We start from the raw sequence: 20,433 nt of genomic DNA, 5'->3' as shown, positions 1-20,433 counted from the left end.
GTATCACTATCCAGGGATTTCATCCCAGAATGTCTGTGTCCTTGCATTGGGATATCCCTTTTTCCCACACCTCTCTGTGAGGTATGGCTGTGTGCAGCTAGCATTTAATGTTGAAGCTCTTCTCCCAGCCTAGGTACCAGGCGAGAGTAAGGAAGCAGCCACAGCAGGGAAGAGGACTATGACAAAGCCTCTTGTCTGTTTCTCTGCTTGTGCCTCACGCACCCATGTTTGTTCTTTTTTTCTCTCTCTCTCTCTCTCAGCCTGGTTTCTCTGATCAGAGGCCAAGTAGTAACCACGGATGGGACTCCCTTGGTTGGTGTGAATGTGTCTTTTGTCAAATACCCAAAATATGGCTACACCATCACTCGCCAGGATGGAACGTAAGTAGCTTTGTGGGACCCATATCTACTCAGAACCAAGTATGCATACAAAAAGAATGATAGTGTTGCCAGTCTCAAACCGAGCAGTTTCTTCTAATACACTGGAATGGCCACCTGCCCAAACCTCTCGGGAGGAGCCTCCCAGACATACCATAACTGTGGGTGTGACAATCTAACCAGAAAACAAACAGAAAAGCAAGTGCTTCAAGGTGGCTAACAGCTATCACCCTCCTGTTTCCATGTCAGGTAACTGCCACTTCTATGTACCAGGGGGTGGATAAGATTCTAGAAAAAGGAAGGGAAGGTAGCTTTTAGAAGCTAACTCCTATTTTAAATCAAAGGCAGTGCAGGGTGACAGGAATCCACACGACACAGTGTCCTGCGGCGCTCCCCTCTGCTTTCATCTGCGGCTTTAAGAGTTGTGTTATTTTCGCTACAGTTTTGAGGGGGTGGGCTGTAATCAGAGAAGTCTAATTAAGTACATTTAGCAGTCACCCTGCTGTGTGAAGGAGGCGACCTTCCCCTATTATCTTCTGATTGGGAACACGCACCCGTTCAGTCCCCACCAAGATGAAAGCTCCGTGGCTTCCTTAATCCATCGGGCATAAAGTCAAAAGTTACAGAAAAAGAAAAGACATCCACAGAAAGGGTGAAATACCCATTCTGGACTGAACACACACACACACACACACACACACACTCACCATGTTCTCTTCCAAAGAGAGATAGAAACTGTCACTGTAAATTTAATGCAAGCTTTTTCTGTAAAAATCACTTTGGAAAATCATGGCTGCTTCGTGGAAAAAGAAATGATTCTTCTGTCTCTCTGATAGAGTCTAGCCTTCTTTTCATTTTCAGGTATTGATGGAGCCAGTTTTAAAAAAATTCCCAGCCCACAGCACGTCCCCAGACCATGTCCCAACACAGAAGCTCTAAGTGTCCGATGACCCTCAACCCCTCAGTGAAGACTGCCCTTGCCATCCCAATAAACCCACCATGGGATACCTCCAAGCTGAGCAACATGAAACTCTGTAACATGACCCTGGCAGTGGCATAGCCCACTGGGAATTGGGGCTCACTGCTGATGCCTTGAATTGTAAGAGAGTGTTATACTGTCCAGAAATGATCACAATTCAAAAGCCACTCAGTGCTAAATGTGTCCTGTTTTCATGCCATTGAAAAATTGCAAAACAGTAAGTCAATCATTATCAGTGTGAGGCCTTCTGCATTACATGTGCAGCATCTCACAATGCACTTTGTGGCACTAGGAAAGAAAATGTGCCCTAGGCAGAGGGCCTTTGGCCCTTTTCACCCTTAGAGACCAATATATATATAATGATTAAATTAGGGTTAGAGTTAATCATGTACATGTGTCATTGTGCCTGGCTTGAAACCAGCCTTCTTCCTTAGTTTTTGCTTTTATTTTATTTTTTGCTTATTTGTTTTTTATATTCCAATCCCAGTTCCCCCTCCCTCCTCTCCTCCCAGTTTTTGCTTTTATTTTTGAGGAACTTCTATTTGCTTGTCTTGGATGTGGGCTTTTATGGTACTGGAGATCCAATGCCAGGCTTCACATATGCTAAGCAAAGAGTTCTACCACTGAACTATAGCTCTAGCCCATTCAGTTGTTTTTATTCTTGTGTGTTTTTGTTTTTTGAGCAGTGTCTTGCTGAATGGCCAAAGATAGCCTTGAACTTGCAACAGCCCTCCTACCTCTGCCTCCCTGGTGCTAGAATTACAGGTGTGAACCAGAATTCATAAAGTGTTAACATAGTTGAACCAATTCATTAGAAATCCTGTTAGACAACATACAGAATCATTCCTGGGTCTCTTGGTCCTTATCTATCCCTTCCTTCTCCTCTCCCATCCCTCTCAAATACTTTCTAATTACAGCTTAAATCTACCTCCCACATCATCTTTCCAGCCTCCTACATTCAAGCTCTTCAGCTTTCTCAGGCCGCCAGGCCATGACAGTGTCAAGGTGCATCTGTAATAACTCTAGAAATTACACAGCCTTAGAGAATGTGGTATGAACCACAAACTTACAGGTTGATTCTTTTGGATTTTTTGTTTTGTTTTGTTTTGTTTTGTGCTTGGCTTTTGGTTTTTCAAGACAAGGTTTCTCTGTAACAGCCAAAGCTATCCTGGAACTCACTTTTTAGAACAGGCAGGCCTCAAACTCACAAGAAATCAACCTGCCTCTGTCTCCTGAGTTCTGGGATTAAAGGCGTGGGCTTCTACCACCTAGCTTCAGATTCATTCTTTTATGCCAACAGGATTAGCTGGGAACAGTATTGTTTTCAGTCAGTTGTGTTGATGTTGATGCTGTTTTAGGCAGGATCTCACTGGGTAGCCCAGGCTTGTCTATAACTAGTAATACTACTACCACAGCTTGCCAACTACCAAGATTACAGGTGTGCTTAGAAACTTTTGACTTCCTTGTGTGTCAAAGACAAAACTGTCTCCAACATCATGAAGAGCCAGCAAACACATAAACAAATTAGCAGCAGGGCAAAAAGTTATTGTCTGCGTGCTCTAACATGCACCTTAAAATTTCTGTGTACTCTATTCATTCATTATATATCTACTAAAAATCGCCAGGCATGGAACCCAAGTAGGGTGAAACATATGGTGCAGATATTTACTTTCAGTATACTCTCTCTGGGACATTATTATAACACAAGCAGTTGAGATTCTGGAGTGAACAAGACAGAAACACTACTGCCCCCACACACTTGATAGTCCAGAAGAGTGCAGCTTCAAGTTGGGGCACATCTTTCTACAAGCTACCTTACAAGCAGCTCATCCCCATCTCTCTCTTGAGGTACAAACAGGAATGTGGTTCACTGCCTTTGTTTCCAAGAGCATAGCAGAGTTTGGTTGACAACATGTGCTCATGAGCCCTGCCCATGTCCTGTGACCACACTCCTGCTCAACATATCTCTCACCCTTAGTGCTATTGCTTTATTCCAGGATCAGCTAGCATTTTCTGCAAAGCACTAGATAGTGAATCACTTAGGCTCTGCTGACTGCCTGGCTTCTGTGGTCACGTCTCAGTTCTGTCCTTGTGGCAAGAGCACAGCCATGGAGGACACAAAAGCAAATGTATGCCAGTCACATATAATTGCCATTCCCAAAACAGGTGGTAGGTTGGCTTTAGATTACCTCTACCCTGAACTCATCAGCATATTTCATTCTCTGTTACACTGTCCTGGTGAAGCCTGTCATTCCCAATTGAAAGGTGAATGGTGGGTGAATCTGATTGGCTCAAAATGGGCTGGTAACTTGCCTAGAGCCACATAACTAGTAAGTTTCGGCCTAGCCCATCTACCTACCAAGCTCTGTCCCTCCCACAGCTCTTAAATAAGGAGGCTGAAGGTGAGTCTTAATCACCCTATTGACCCCTCTCCAGGTTTGATCTGATTGCCAATGGGGGTGCCGCCTTGACTCTGCACTTCGAACGGGCCCCTTTCATGAGCCAGGAGCGCACAGTGTGGCTGCCGTGGAATAGCTTCTATGCTATGGACACCCTGGTAATGAAGACCGAGGAGAACTCCATCCCCAGCTGTGACCTCAGTGGCTTTGTCCGGCCTGATCCAATCATCATCTCCTCCCCTCTGTCCACCTTCTTCAGTGCTTCCCCTGCAGCGAACCCCATTGTGCCCGAGACCCAGGTAGGGACAGATGCCAGAGCATGAGAAATGTCCTCCATACTTCCCAAACTAAGCCCAACTGGCTAACTTTCCTCCACCGTCTCTGTCTCCCCCAGTGTACTGGTAGCTAATATTAAAATGGAGAAACAAAATATAGAATTTATAGCCATTGTAGGAGACAGTTTGAATCTGTCCTGGACATTCCAAATGCTTGCAGAGAGTCGCCCAAGACTTTGGCAGCCACGAGAGCTTTTAATAAGATAAAAACAACATACATATGTGCAACCCACCTACAAATTGCTTTTTATTCCTGTTAGTCACAGAGATACATGATAAGAGGTGCTTTAATGATCTACATCGGTGTTACGACAGAGGGCATATTACATTACTGCCTCCCTGTTGCTTTATACCAATTGTCAGTGAAAGTTGCAGGTTCATATAATTACAGCCTCTCGTGGCCTCCTTACATGCAGCTAGCAATAAAGCCTGCTGTTCTTATTTACATCTTTGCCAACAGTGTGGGGTGTTGTTTTTTTTTTTTTTTAGAGAAATACAACTGTGGCCAAGAATAATTATTAATCCAAAAATCATAACCTCAGTCCCTTTACTCCATGGCATAGGATGAAGTTTGGATTGGTTTTCTTTTCTTCTCTCTCGGCCATGAGAAGTGGTTCATGCACCCATATAAGGTGTGATGCCTCAGTGAGGGAGGTAGCTCACAGCAGTGCTAGTTTGGAAGCAGCTCAGCTGCCTGGGTGTGTTTGACGTAGTAGATCAACCGTGTGTTTCCCCTCCAGGTTCTTCACGAAGAAATTGAGCTCCCAGGTTCCAATGTGAAGCTCCGTTATCTCAGTTCTAGAACTGCAGGGTACAAGTCACTGCTGAAGATCACCATGACCCAGTCTACAGTGCCCTTGAACCTCATCAGGGTTCACTTGATGGTTGCTGTAGAGGGGCATCTCTTCCAGAAGTCATTCCAGGCTTCTCCCAACCTGGCCTACACATTCATCTGGGACAAGACTGATGCTTATGGCCAAAGGGTATATGGGCTATCCGATGCTGTCGGTATGTATTGGTCTCAACTGCTTTTCAGTCGTGGCTTTGGTTGTGTTTCTACATATTCCAAGCACTCTACCTGTCAATAAAGACACAGTAGCCAAAAAGACAGACAAGGTCTCTCTTCCAGAGGGATTACATTCCAGTGGAGGATCAAGATAAGAAAGACTGACTGGATGAAGAAACATAAGCCATGCTGAGTGCTAGTAATAAAGAAAATAAAAATAAATGACACATGCTGAGTGGAGGGACAGCCGTGGATAAACAATTGGGGAAGCCCCTCATTTTAAGTGGTGTTTAATTGAAGACTTGAGTGACCAATAGGAACCATGTGAAAATCAGAAAAGGGGTACTCCAGACAGAGATAATGATTGTGGGAGACAATATCTAGAATGTGGTGGTCAAAGCAGATGGATGTCAATTGGTAGGTAAGGGCTGGTTCATGAACTAGGGAGCGCACTTGCAAATGGTACTGAATGTACCTTGGAATAAGCAATTGGGCTTGAGGGGATCTGAGGGCCACACTGTTTATTTCCAAGCTTTGCCTCTGAGCTGTGTTACCCTCAGGAATGATGTACCTCACAGAAAGGTCCTTTGGTTATGAAAACTGGATCTGTAGATTGGCATCTGCCTAGCTTCCCCCTACTTGAACAAAGCTGACTGGTGATTTGGATCTGGCATCTTGTGTTCTATCTATCCTCACACTTGTGATTCTCAAGGACTGTGAACAACATGACCAAAGTAAGAAGCTACTCAGAAATGTTCACTGGAAGTGGCAGTGTTTATTGGGCAGTCACTTTGTGCAGAGAACCCTATGACAAATCCTTCAGTAACCATTTGATAACCCAAGTACACCTTATCACAAACTTCATGAAATGGCTCAGGGTCAGGGCAGGTAAAGTTTCAAAAGACAATACAACCAGCAGGTTACAAGTACTCAGGATATGCCCCAGAAGTAAGCTTCATCAATCAGTGATATCTACAAGCAGTAGAGTCACTGGAGTACCTAGTGCATTTAATCTAAAACATTGGCTACTAGCAAGTATCGTATCTGTTTTAGCCTATCTTGAAACAATAGGCAATACCACAAAGTAGAGCATGAAACTCCAATCTTGTACTCTCTAGCTCCTGCCATCAGCTCCTGCTGAATTCTGCTTCTCCAGACTCAAATCCACTCCGCTGCATTATAAATTTTTCTAAAGGTCCAGAAATAACATCATTTCACCTGGAATATATCAACATGTGTGTCTAAAAACAATTAGAAACCATACCAACAATATAATTATCACAAAACCACAGTTTCTTAGTATCACCAAAGAACCCACCACTGTGGGTTATTTCCACAGTTGGTAGTACCCAACTGTGAACCCAGCATTCAGCTGTCTGGGACAGGAAGATCACTAGTTTGACACTAGCCTGAGCAACATTGGGCAAGTCCCTGTATCAAAAGAAAGACAAAGAAAAAAAAGGAAGGAAAGAGCAAGGAAGAAATTTCAATGGTCTCCTTAATATCATAAAATATTAATACTTCAGTTTCTTGAAATAATACCAAAATAATGATTGTTTTCTCTTAAATTTCACAAAAAGAAATTTTTAATTGGGGCCAGCAAGATGGGTCAGTAATAAGGGCACCTGAGTTTAAGCCCTGGAAACTACAAGATGGAAGGAAAGAACCAACTCCTATCAGTTGTCTTCTGCCCTCCACATGAGCATTATGTCATAAAACATGCACACACATACTCACTTACAGACATAAACTAATAATTTTTAATGCAAAAGTAATTTTAATCTCACTTTCTATATTCTCTTTAAATTAATCTGACTTCCCTGTGCCTCTCGCTTTTATCTTATAATTTAGTTATTGAAGAAATTGGGTTGTTTGCCCATAGAATTGCTAGTCAGATCTGTTGGCTGGTTGTGAACTGGTGGCTGTTTAACCTCCTGAAGATAGACAGTTGGATCTTGAGTCTTCCTCTGGCCCAGGTTTGGTTGGGCAAGACAATCTAAAGGTCACTGTGCTGTTCTACCAGGAGGAACCTGGTGGGGTTGGGTGTCCCTTAAGTTTTCAGTGGTGTGGTTGCTCAGTCTTTAGATATTTGAGGTCACCATGGATTACAGAATGATATTTTAAATCTGTCACTGAGTCTTCAATATTAGCTGGAGTACTTTCATACAGAGGTGGCTTCTCATTAACTACTTGGCTATTTGAGCTCCAGTTCACACAAGGACAAGTACGTGCTTCTTTCCCTTATTTACTGGTTTTCAGTATAATGAGTTGGCTTATCCTCCAAGGGTAGCAAATGAATGTTTTCTTAAATACCACTACGAACTCACACAATGAAATATATCTCAATATATTTCAACCCTTTGAAGTTATTGTGGTTGTTAATGGTCAGAAAGTCCTGTGTATGGTCATTAGGAGTCTCTTTGAGCTGACTCCCAAATCCTTTGACATGACCCTCATACATGGCAATTCCTTCTTTATTTGCTGTCTAGCATCTTTATGAGGCCTGGTCTCGATGTGTTCATTTCTTGCTTCCATGTCTTCAGCAAGCTCTGATACTTTGCAGTGAGAAACACTGTATCAAGGTCACAAGATGGACACAGCAAATCTCTGACTACTGCGTCAGCTTTGAAGTGTGTGGGGATGCATGTGTGGCTTTGTCTGTTGTTGTTTTGATATATATATATATATATATATATATATATATATATATATCCTTCATTCATATCAACATTTACATATCTCAGGATTTTTCAAAAGCTGCAGAAAATCCCCATTGGTGACACACATAGTAAAGAGTCTAATGTACTAGGAACAAACATATAACAATGCCTCTGATTTTCAGAGCAGCCTTCCAATTAAAGATGTATGGCACCTCAGCATTTGGTCTCAGCTCTCCCACCACATCTCTCTAAGAAACTGAGACTTGGATTAACACATGCACCAATGGGGAAATAGATGAGGCAAGGCACAAAGCTGGAATGAAGGGTTGATGTGCCTTTCTCTCCTCCTTTTCCTCTTCCATGTGACAAATGCAAGATTTTTACAAAGAAAGTTTTAGGGTCTGACACCATTGTAACTAGCAGGCTTCACTCTATGGATGCCAGGCTTTTCTGGCACTTTCTAGACTCCTGGGTGCACAGTTATCCCTTGGAATCCACAACCCCCATGGATACCAGTCTCTGTGAATGCTCAGGTTCCTTGCATGGGATGGCATAACATTTTGTTTTTAGCCTGTATGCATCCTTCCATATTCTTTAAATCCACTCTGGATAAGTTTCATAATGTGTATCATGTAGAGGATGATAACACAGAAAAATTCTTGTATATGATCAGTCCATATGCTGTCTATTTCGCTAAACCCTTTCAGTCTATACATTGGTTGATTTTTTTTAGGCACTGAACCTACAGACACTGGAGGCCAGCAGGCCAGCAGTGCTAAGAACCTTTTCCTTACACAAGCTGTTACCCCCAAACCTCCTTATCAAGGGGCCTAGTTACTTTCTAAGGCCTTTCTCCTAATGAGTGACATAACAAGCACATTCTGGGAACAACAGGCCAACAGAAACTGCCCCTGATCCTCCCATGCACATCGAAGACTTGTTCAGTATTGAAAGGTTTTGAAAGGACTTTTCTCCTTCCATGTCATTTTGGGAGTCAACAGGTTCATCAGAAAATCCCTTCCTGTGATCACTGCATAAAGTTTCAAAGTTGAATTCAACTCAAAATCTGGATTTCGTGGGATGGAATCCCAGGGTCAAAGCTGTCAGCCACCTTTTGAAGTTCAGGGAACAGGTGTCACTGCTAATGTGTGTTTCTCACTCTTGCTAAGGAGCTCAGAAATACTCAGTCACCCCTTCTCTCTCACTTTGTCCCAAACCCTTTGTCTTACAGTGTCTGTCGGGTTTGAATATGAGACCTGCCCCAGCCTCATCCTGTGGGAGAAAAGGACAGCCCTGCTTCAGGGCTTCGAGCTGGACCCTTCCAACCTTGGTGGCTGGTCCCTAGACAAGCACCACATCCTCAACGTGAAAAGCGGTATGTTAGGGACTAGGGATGGAATTTAGTGGGCAGTGCTTGCCTAACATGCATAGAGTCCTGGGATCCATCCCTGGCACAATAAAACATTCATGAGTAAATTGATTCATTGGTTTAGTCTCTCTAGTATTGACATGTAAGTAGTAGCCCTTTCCTTGGGCATTTATTTTTCTAATTAAATACCCCCCAGATTCATAGATTTTTCTCATTTTTCCCTTTAAAAGTTAATCCCAGTATATCAGCCTTATTTTACCTCATTATTCTTTTTCTGTTATCCCTCAAGATAGTATCCTATGTACATCATAGCTTTGGGAGCGGGCCTCCCATTGTTACTCTTTCTGCATCATGAGGAAATGGGAAAATTCCCTGGAAAGAAAAGGTTTCCCTTTTTTTTTTTTTTCTTCTCTTCCTATCACTTCCCACCCATTCAGTAGGTCAACCCCAGTATCCGCCCGACAGGGTTGTGTGACCCCTTCTGCTCTGCCTCCCTTCCCCAGGGATACTACACAAAGGCACAGGGGAGAACCAGTTCCTGACCCAGCAGCCCGCCATCATCACAAGTATCATGGGCAATGGTCGCCGCAGGAGCATCTCCTGTCCCAGCTGCAACGGCCTTGCTGAAGGCAACAAGCTGTTGGCTCCGGTGGCCCTGGCTGTGGGGATTGATGGGAGCCTCTTCGTCGGTGACTTCAATTACATCCGGCGCATCTTCCCCTCTCGAAATGTGACCAGTATCTTGGAGTTACGGTAAATGGCCACACAAGAAAACTTCTGCTTTCTAGATTCCCCCTTGCTCACGGTTTTCTCTGGGTGGAGGATGGCTGAATTTGGGGTTCTCAGAGCAGGAAATGTTTTGACTGTCTCTAAAATACCTTCCACGTACCTGATACAATCGCCAGCAATTCAGCTACAAACCAGAAAAGCAAAAGAGTCTCCATCCTAGAAAGGAACCAAGTGACTTTCATTTTTTTAAAAGCTCAGTAGCAGCGTCCACCACACATCAAAGTGTGAGGACCACTACAGCTCAGTTCCTAATTCACAGGGTCTTGCTGAGCACCTGTGGGTGCTTCCCCTAGTAAACCCTCTGGATCTTTTTGTACTTACTAGGATGTAGTAAAGCACAGTGGCATCTGGCCTAACTGGGTTATTTCTAACCATCCTGGAAGATTCCTCCTGGCCATTGTTTGCTACTAAGTCTAAAGACAAGATCCCTCTGTGCTGGGAACACAGAGACCCCAAATGCTCTTGAAAATGTCTTTCCAAGGAAAGTTGATTCCAAATCCTCTACCAGAGGAGGATTATATAGCAGGAGGGAGTAAGGTGTGAGTAAAGGAGGGGAGAGAAGTATCCAACAAGTATCTGGTGAATGTACACTATGCCCCCATGTTGTGTTTGTGATCCAATAGGGAACTTCTAGTTAATTCATATGGACAATGAAAAAAATAATTTCAAATAGACATGAATGCTTTAAGGAAAATCTAACAGGGCAAGACATGGGGAGCATGGCGAATAGGGGGAATAAGAGGGCTACAAAACACAAAATAGTCAGAGAAACCTCTCTTACTGAGACTACTGATAGTGTTTGAGCTGGGCCCTGAATGATGACATCAGCCATAGGACATCTGGGGGAAAGCATTCCAGGCACAGAAACATTAAGCAAAGGATATATTCCCAGCCAGTAACCTGGCCAATTGGAAGAACCCATGGAAGTCCAATGGGACTGGGTGCTGGTGAGCTCTGAAGAGCATCTTCACAGGAACCCAGAGTGGTAAGGAGGGACATGCACTTTGGATAAACAAGTGTCTGCTTGCATGTAGACGAGCAGATAATTGCATTTCGTTTGCAATGGGCAACCATTGGAGGTTGAGGCAGAGGGTGGATGTAGTTGATGTATGCTCTGAGTGGCCTTTTTAAAATATAGCTCTGGCTAGCATGGGGAAAATGGACTGTAGGAATGCAGGGGTGGAGGCTAGAAAACTTATAGAGTGGCTATGTCAGTGGTTCAGGATTGGGTCATGGTGATTTGGTAGTGCTGACAGGATGTGGAAATGTTCCAGTGGAGATGTATCTTCCAGTTAAACCTGGTGGGTGATATGTAAGGAATGAGGATATGGAGAGAGGGGAAAAGAGAGGAAAAGAGGTGAAGAGGAGAGAGAGAGAGAGAGAGAGAGAGAGAGAGAGAGAGAGAGAGAGAGCCCTAGTATTTGGGCCTGAGCCACCATATGATTGGGGATGCTTTGGAAGGACCCTCAACTACCATATGAAAGATACATAAGCCATAGGTCATGCTTTTACTGAATGTCTACGTCCATTAAATTTGCATCCATGTGAGCAAAAGACCTGACAGAACAACTTATTGAGAAGGACTTTGGCTCAAGGTTTCAGGGCACTTAGTCTATCTTGGCAGGAAAGATATGGCAGAGCAGTTCACACCATGGCAGAGAAGAAGCCAAGCAGAACCACAAGAGGGGTCAGGGCAAGCCTTCAAGCACACGCCCCAGTAACCTGCATCCTTCATCCAGGCCACACCTTCCACCACCTCCCTGTAGTCTAGTCTGGTGTTTTAAATCCATCAATGGATTAAGCTTTAGGTCAGAGTCCTCGTGACCTAATCATCTCTGGAATCACCTATATGACACACTGAGAGGAGTGCTTCACTAATCTCTTAGGTACTTCTCAGGCCAATCAAGTTGGCAATCAGTGTCCTCACGGCCCCTGCTGGGAAAGACATCAGTGACCTGGCCACCAACAGCTATCACTAAATAATCTTAGGAGCCAAAACTCGGCCAGGCACTGTAAGGAGTGAAACATATAGGGAGTGGGGTGGGGGAGACACAGCAGTTCCCCCCTGAGATAACTGCAGTCTCCTGCTCCATAGGATGTTTCTGAGTATTAGTGCTAGGCATGTGAGTACCTCTGTGAGGATGGGAGAGGTAAAATGTGGGCTCAAGGAACACCCTGCGAAGGGTAGAGGTGGGCACCTGGAGAAGAAAATGTACTTCAAGCTGAGATGAAGAGCCCAAGAAGCCGTTACAGAAACAGAGTGCAAGGCCATGAAGTACAAGTAGAGGCCGAAATGCATAGTAGATGAGCAGAGCGAGAAAGAGAACAAGCAGGAGGCTCAGTGAAGGGACTGCAAACTAACACTCAACAGCTTGCTCCAGATCTCCCCCGGGGAAGTCTCCTTCCTGAGATTGGTTTGTTGTTGTTGTTATTGTTGTTGTTGTTCGTCTTAGTTAGGCTCACTATTGCTGTGATGAAACACCATGAGCCAAAAGCAACTTGGGGAGGAAAGGGTTTATTTGGCTTCCACTTCTACAGCCCTGCAGGAAGTCAGGACAGGAACTCAAACAGGGAAGGATCCTGGAGGGAGGAGATGATGCAGAGGTCATAGAGGAGAACTGCTTACAGGCTTACTCCCCATGACTTGCTCAACCTGCTTTCTTATAGAACCCAAGACTACCACTCCAGGGGTAGTCTTTGGGCACCATGCCTAAAGAACTGGACCCTCCCCCATCAATCCTCCATGTATGGACTTCCTCCTCTGTTAGGGTTCTACTTGCTCTAAGTCAAATCAGTACTAACCTGGTACTTCCCCACCTCCCAATCTTAATTCATGCTGCTTGCTCAACTAGACATATCCATTCGACCTAGGCAACCACTTTTGGCCTGAAGGTTCCCTCTTCCTAGAAATTCTCCCCCTCCTCTGAGAGTGTAACATTCTGGTTTTCCATTGGAGTGGACACTACTTCCTACCTTGTCCAGTTATTTCTGTGTGGCTCTTTTTGCGTGGGTGTGTGTATTTCTATACAGTAGACACTGTGGTCCTCTCTACCAGGTCTAGAGCAGTGTCCAACAAATCCTTCATACTCAAGATGGGTACTTGAATTCAAAAACAAGTTCTTCCCCTCTTGTTGGACCCGGCCTTTGATTCTATATCTCTCAAACTATAGAGATCACAATACCAGAGGTAAAAGCTAATGGCTCAATCACAGAAAAACATGCCATGCCTATTGGTAGCATTGAGGGCAGCTTGCAGCCTATCATTCCCAATTTCCCTCGATAGCTATGATCCCCCCGCCCGCCTTTTTTTTAACTGTCTTCAAACTTGTTCTTGCTTTCATCAGCCAGGAACCCAGAGCTGATTAGAAGTTAAGCTTTTACAAGAACACTGACTTGATTCTTCTTTTCTTCCCACTACATGCCTGAAAACAAAGGGCTGTCAATCCCCTCTCTTCAAAACAGTCACCCGCAGAGGGGGGGAGGGAGGAGGGGGAGACCTGTCTTGCCTATGTCTTTTCTCCATTGTGGCTTGGCAGCTGAGCGATTCCATTTTGGAGTCAGCGCCCATCCCTACCTTGCTCACCCATCCCAGTGCCCCGCCTCCCAATCAAGACAGTATTAAAGTCTTACCGCAGTCCTCACTAAGCTTTCCTCCATTTTGCCTATACAAAACATTCTGGCCAGAGGTCCCACACTCCAGTAACTTCTGATGCTGGAAAGAGTGCAATGGTTATTGCTTGTGTGCTCTGATTTAATGCATTCTCAACACCCACTTCCCTGGAAAGCCTAACATCCCACCTTTAAGAGATGATTTCCCTTCCTGTAATTATCACCCTCTCCACTTGGTTCATGGAAAACCTAAATGCTCTGGAGCAGAGTAAATTCATCAACCACTAACACCTTAGGGTGAATTTCTTTCAAAAATAAATCCTTCACTCCCCAGTGAAGTGAAGGATTCATTGAAGACATCTTAAGAAGCAGAACCCACAGCAGGGCAGTCAAGGCTGAGGCAGTATCTCTCTAATGTCTCTTGGTATGGCCCCTTTTGATAGACATAAGACTTCTACACCTCCTCTAATGTTTGAAATTCTTTCCCATTTTCCAAATAAAAGTGATGATGTTACATGTGCTTTTGTTCTGAGGAGACCACCCTCCAAGCAGACATCCTTCCTGTCTTCCAGGTGGGCCCATGGTGGAACTGCACTAGGGCATTCTTCAGGGTGAGAGATTGTCCAGCATAGATGTGTTAGTGCTGGAGGAGGCAGAGATGTGGACAAAGTAGGAGCCTGGGGAGGAGGGCAAAAGCAACAGATGCTGAAAGTCCACAGAATCCCAAAAGACAATCTTGACCTGAGAGTTAAACAGGGGATCACCCCACTGAGTGTGAGGATGGAGAATGTGACTACAGCCAGCTGGACCCCACTGAGTGTGAGGATGGACAGTGTAACTACAGCCAGCAGGACCTACTGAGCATGAGGATGCACAGTGTGACTGCAATTGGAGAGGATGCCGGCTTCCCTCCTGTCAACTGTGGAGATGAGCATCACGAAAGGAAAGCAAATAAAGCCCCCAACCCAGAATAATAGTACTCACCATGTCTCCAAACAGTATTGGCTCCCTCTTAGCTCTGTTTTTAAAGTCCTTTGACCAAGGACAGATCTAAGCTCATGGGGCTGAAAGCTAATACAATTTTAAGAGGTCCCTCTTAAAAATGAGAAGCACATTATAAACTGAAAATGAAAAGTGAGCGCCAGTGAGGTGTCTAAGTAGACAGAAGTGCTTGCTGCACAAGGCCAATGACCTGAGTTCATTCCCTAAAACCCACTGTGGAAAGATAGAATCAACTCCAAAAGCTGTCCTTTGACCTCTATGCAAACATTCTGCAGCCTGTGAATGCCTGTACTCATGCCCAGACACACAGCACTCACATACACAGACACAGACAATAATGATAATAATAATTAATGGAATTAAGGGAAAGAGAACCTCCCCTTGTCTTACCCTGACCATCTGAATCTCATCTGGACTTGGAGGCTAAGGAAGGTCAGGTCTAGGTAGTACTTGGATGAGAGGAAATAAAAAATGAAACAAAATTATTTAAGATGAGAAAAAAAGAAAACAAAATGGCAAATCTTTTAAAAGCCACAGGAATCCCAAACATCACCAAGCATAAACGACCTGTTACTTTGTATTAACTGACTCCTATTCCACTTCCCTGATACTTAATTTTTTCCCATACCCCTCTGATTATCTTCAGATAATTTTGTCGTTGTTTTCATTTGTTTTGTCTTGGGATTATTGTTGTTGTTGGGGGGGGGGTTAAAAGAGGGTCTCAATGCCCAGGCTGGCCTCGAACTTGTTGCTACTTAGTCAAGGATGGCCATGGATTCCAGATCTTTCTGCCTCCACTTCCCAAGTGCTACCACACCCAGCTCTTTAATTATTTTTTATGTGACAGTTTATTTTCTGGTTTGTTACCTATAGAACGAACAGACTTGTCAAGTCTTTCCTCCCACATAACCGATCAAAATTGGTTTCAGATTATTAATAAATTAAAAAAAAACTTGCTGCCATGTTCACAATTAGTTGTTGAAAACATGAAGTTGTAGGAAGTATAAAACTTAGAGAAACCTCCGTCAGGTTTCCTTTGTAATATTTCTGGGCATTTCACATTATCTTGTAAAGTTCTTTGAACTGATGTTCATTCATCATTTTGTCATTAATGTACATATAACCATGAAGGATGAATTCTGCAGTGGCTCTCACATGCCCTACAAAGATGCTACATGAATCAACACAGTAGGACAGAAAGCATTCCCAAAAGCCATTCTTATGACAGAATGGCTGGCAATAATTTAGCTAGATGCTGAAGGTACTGTACCACCTAACCACATCCCTCTAGAACTCAACTAAATGTATCCCAAATTAATGTCTCTGTACTGAGAACAGCAACAGGAAAACTATGCCCAGCCCAACTCCACTCTACTTGAAAGGGAAAAGAGAGGACACAAAAGGTGCAAGAATGGAAAGGTCAACAGTGCTCCCAACTGTCTGGAGCTTCAGACTTTTGGACAGAACATAGGGGGATGCAGCTAGTCCATGGCCAAGGGAAGCAACCTCATCCCATGCTCCCTGCACTCAAAGACTCATTTCCCCAGCCCTTCCTATGAATATCAGCAGTGCAGAGATGTGTAAGTCTCATCCTGCTCTCAGAGACGTGGAAAAGACCAGCACATACACATAAATCACAAGACAGGGTGATGACAGCTCTGGGAGATAGGCTAGGGAGCCCTGGAGAGTCCCTGAACCCTTTGCAGAGACTCCTAGACTCTTCTATATGAAATGCTAATCTATCTCAGTGCCTTAAACTGGAGGCAGCACTTTTCCCTTAAAGGGTGTGCCCGAAGGTCTGTGTTGTTGAGGGTGTGCGAAGCCTAAGCCAGTCCGTCAAAAGTAGGCCATCTGTACTCCTTTGCAAGAACTGACTAAGGGGTGATGTTGTTTTGGGCTTGTTTCCTGCCCTAGACTGGAAGAACTGTGACCTCAGCCTTTATCCAAAGCTCATATCCACATGGTCTATCAAACTCCACACCATCCTGTGCCTTGGTCCCCCTCCCCTCCTGTCCTCTTCCCCTAACACTGATACAGTAATCAACTTAAAGCAGATGTTCTCAGAAAAGAAGTAGGTCAGAACTGCAGACCCAAATCCCATCCAGTCTTCTCACAAAATCTTGAGTTTAAAAAAATGAAATTGATATTGCAATAATTAAGAGGCAAATGTGTCTACCACTGGTGGCAGATAGCATTTCACTTTCATTAAGCAATATAAAATAGACGCGAGAATTCCCGGCTGCCACCCTGACACACCAGGCTTTACAGACTGAATCTTAAATTGCACTATGTCAGTCAGAGCTCAGGAGTTATCAGCATCATTTAATTAACTTTTTTCCCAAAAACTAACATGTTAGACTAAAATATAAAAATGAAATCTCTGTGTAAACCTCACTCTAATGATGGCCCCCAACAGAGGCCTGAGTTGCACCTCGGAATCAAGGCATTTACCCTCTTTTTTCTGTCCCCAAGCCTCCTCTCTCAGCTGGAAGGAATGTGAATGCAGGGCTCCCACCACCTGGACCTAGAAGCCTCAGGATCTGGTAGTGGATTTCCTTACATGGGGCACTTACTCTTCTTCCTTAATGCTGTATTTCAGCCACTTTCCTGCTGAAATTGAAAAAGTCTTTTTGTTCTTGGAGAAGAAAGCAACGAACCTTTTTTTCTTTTTCTAACTCTCCTAAGTGATGTGCTAACTGGAGTCTCTGGCTCTGATTACAAGAGGATAGTATTACCTGTGAATTTTATGAATGGGCATAGTATTTGGCTGCTACAGTGAGAAAGAATGAATAGGGTGTGAGGGTGTGCTGGTCATGCAAGTAAACAGGGTAAGGAGCAAGGAGGCATGGAGCAGGTCCAGAAACTGGTTTGGGGAGTCAAAAGCCTTTGCCAGACACAGTTGGTATGAGCTGGGGTCCTGTCTTTTGGGTGGTCCTGACTTTACTCTTAATACACCAGTAGCAATCAGCATCACAAGTGTAACTATGCTCCTTCCACACCCAGGTCAGACATTACAAATCAATCACAGAGTTCTTGATAGCTGAACTTGAATTTGGCTTCAGAAGCCTCCTACCACCACACTCACAGGAGACATTACTAGTCAACAGGTATTGCCCCGGAGATGCAACCCATCTGCCATCACTTCATCAGCCAGAAGTCCTGTCTCACCTGTTGCCACCTGTGTCCCATGACAGCCACCTTTGCCTGTCAGAGAATCCAAGCATTCTTGTGCACATTTCCCAGGGGCCAGGAGGACTCTAAATTCAGGGATTCTTCCCAAGTAATTGAGCCAGGAACTGTCAGTTAGAAAAGGAAAAAAAATGAAAAGGATTGCTTTTGGGGGGAGGGTTCTGTTATACAAGAAACAAACAAACAAAAAAATGTTATGTTTGCATTATCATCAATTCCTCAGCTAACTGTTTGTTCTTTTTTCCTTCTGTTTTCTTTCTATAAAGAAATAAAGAGTTTAAACATAGGTAAGATGAAGAGCTCTTTCCCATATAATTTGCTATGGTTCGTTTGTTCCTTGTGTTCACTTTCTTGTTTTGTGCTTCTGTGTAATGTTGTATATTTTTATGTACCAAATACAGTAACTTTTTTATGTGCTAATTGTGTGTTGTGGATATGATAAGCTTTTGCAATTATGAAATGCAGTCAAAAAGCAACCAAATAAGCTGACAGTAATTAGAATTTCCGGGAGATTCGAGAGCAAGATAATGAACCCTCAGTGAACCTCTGTCCCGGCTGCTCAGTGTGGTCCATAATTGGGCTAAACAGTTGAGGCAAACTTCGGGCTTTTGTAAATGCTGGACTGGGTTCACAAAAGCTTTAATGAACTGGAAACGGGTCAAAAACTCATTTTCAACTCATTAATGATTTTCCCCTAGATATGTGGTCATTTAAACACCACACACACACACACACACACACACACACACACACACACACACACACACTCACATTAATTGCCAATCTGCTGGTCAGAATGAATCCAACAGTCAGATACATTGAAAATTATATGAAGTTAAATCACCCTTGAATAGTTTGAAAGGTATAGACCAAGTATTTTTTGTCTAACGGGTCTCTGTCACCGTGCTGATCCAAGGTTATTTGAAATCATAATGGTAGAATGCACCTGACGAATACACAACACATACATTTGTATGTATGTGAGCATTGCAGTGTAATGGATGCAGCATGAGTGTTCTGATAGAAAAGACGTGCTTACTTTTGGGGAAAAGGGGAAGGGCAGCTTATTCATGGAATGAATGCTGTCTCCACTCCATGAAACACCAGCCATGAAACCCTTTGTGACAATGGGTCAGAATCGGACAAAAAAAAAAAAATAGACTCAAATTACCTGCAATCATCATTCTCTAAGGAATGGCCATTTTTAGGAAAGGGGGAAAAAATTCTGCCTTTGTAATCTTGAAAACCCCAAAATTGGCTGGTTATAGATACCCCAATGAGGCCAATTTTTTTCCAAGAACAGAGATGTCTCCCAAAGACTCCCCCTTTCCTGGAAACCCACAGACCAACCATGTTTGCTCCTCAGCACAGCCACCAATCTGGATCATGGCTTTCCATTGTTCCTGAACTGATCTCTGAGAATCATGGTGAGAAAGAGTTTGGGCTACCAGAAGAATGGTCTCCCCAAGCAACAACTAACCCCACCTGTCAGCTCCTATGCCAGAGATTTGGAAAAGCCTCTTCAGATCGGGTTCCCTAGAAAGTCCAGAATTAATTATCTTGCTCATACATAGGCACAGATGTGCAACGCCTTGATCTTCCCAAGGATCATGCCAGCTACTGTTCATTTAGTGAAAGGGTGCAGCATCTAATTAAAAAATGGCATGGATTTTTTCCTTTCTGCCCTAATTTGTTTTGCATATATGGATATTCTCTAATGACTCGGCCAAAAAGTGAGGAGGGCAAAAAACAAAGGGAGAGGGAAGGGAAAGAAAAGAACCCAAAGTAGCCCACTCTTTCAAAAGACCTTGACTTCCAGTTCAATTATCAGTCTTAATAGCAACCCGAAGAGAAGCAGGAATTAAAGATGGCCTCAACGCACAAATAGTTCCTAAAAATAGCTTCCCAACTTTTTTTTTTTTTTAATCAGGCAAGAACCCAAATGATAGTGTTTTAATTAGTAATTTACCAGCTAATGTCCACAGGACAAATACACCTGACACCAACTGGCATCATGCTCACCTCACACTCACCTTTTCCAACCTCTCCCCCCCCCATCATTCCAGAACATAATCGAAAAATATTAGGACAAAAAAAGGACGCATTCATTCTAGGTGCATGGAACCCACACACTGGGCTAGAAAGCAGCACCCACCACTACCCCCAGTAGAGGAGGGCTTTGAATAATCAGTGTTGGAATGGTATGTGGACTCATTCTGGTCCCAGCCAACATGAGAAACAGATCCAATGGGAAAGTTATAGACTTTTGAGCAGGAAGGACCATTAGCAAAAGATCAGAGTTGATTTTTGTCATTTCCCAAATAAGAAAGACAATGCCCATTGTTGCCAAAAGACTCACCTGAGGTCCCCAGCTGGTTTTGAGTCATGCATTTCCTATGTCTTAATCCTGAGCCAGTTCTCCAAGTCGTGCTCCATTCAGTTCAGCCCCACAAAGGACACTGAGGGGCATAGCAGAGGAAGCATGCAGGCCCCAGGGTCCCCAGCCTCCTCGTCTATTTCACACACATTAGCAATTAGGGAAGGCTCAGGACTCATGCCCCGGTATTAATCCAGCACTTGAAAGCTGCATCTCTTCCCTGGTAATTCAGATGTTGGACAGTGGTTTGGACAGGATCAAGTGCAAGTATTGGACACGATGGCAAGCTAACTACACTTTGCAGTAAATACCAATTTCATTTGCATAGACACTAGGGACAAT

General features: G+C 43.8%; 1 protein-coding gene across 2 annotated transcripts in view; it reads left to right on the top strand.

Annotated features, from left to right (window-relative positions):
- LOC113836627 (teneurin-2) overlaps positions 1-20,433 on the top strand; it is a 934,552-nt gene that overhangs the window by 870,826 nt on the left and 43,293 nt on the right. The window contains exons 14-19 of one of the 2 annotated variants that reach the window (XM_035448193.1): positions 261-380; positions 3,793-4,054; positions 4,831-5,098; positions 8,988-9,131; positions 9,629-9,878; positions 17,981-18,001. In XM_035448193.1, coding sequence (XP_035304084.1) covers positions 261-380; positions 3,793-4,054; positions 4,831-5,098; positions 8,988-9,131; positions 9,629-9,878; positions 17,981-18,001 — 1,065 coding nt within the window. The remainder of the gene's footprint in view (positions 1-260; positions 381-3,792; positions 4,055-4,830; positions 5,099-8,987; positions 9,132-9,628; positions 9,879-17,980; positions 18,002-20,433) is intronic. The other variant, XM_035448194.1, reaches the window with a different exon arrangement.

The sequence above is a fragment of the Cricetulus griseus genome, chromosome 7 (assembly GCF_003668045.3).
Source record: "Cricetulus griseus strain 17A/GY chromosome 7, alternate assembly CriGri-PICRH-1.0, whole genome shotgun sequence".
Taxonomy (NCBI): domain Eukaryota; kingdom Metazoa; phylum Chordata; class Mammalia; order Rodentia; family Cricetidae; genus Cricetulus; species Cricetulus griseus.
The sequence above is the reverse complement of the archived record's forward strand: the minus strand, read 5'-3'. Positions and strand labels throughout refer to the sequence as shown.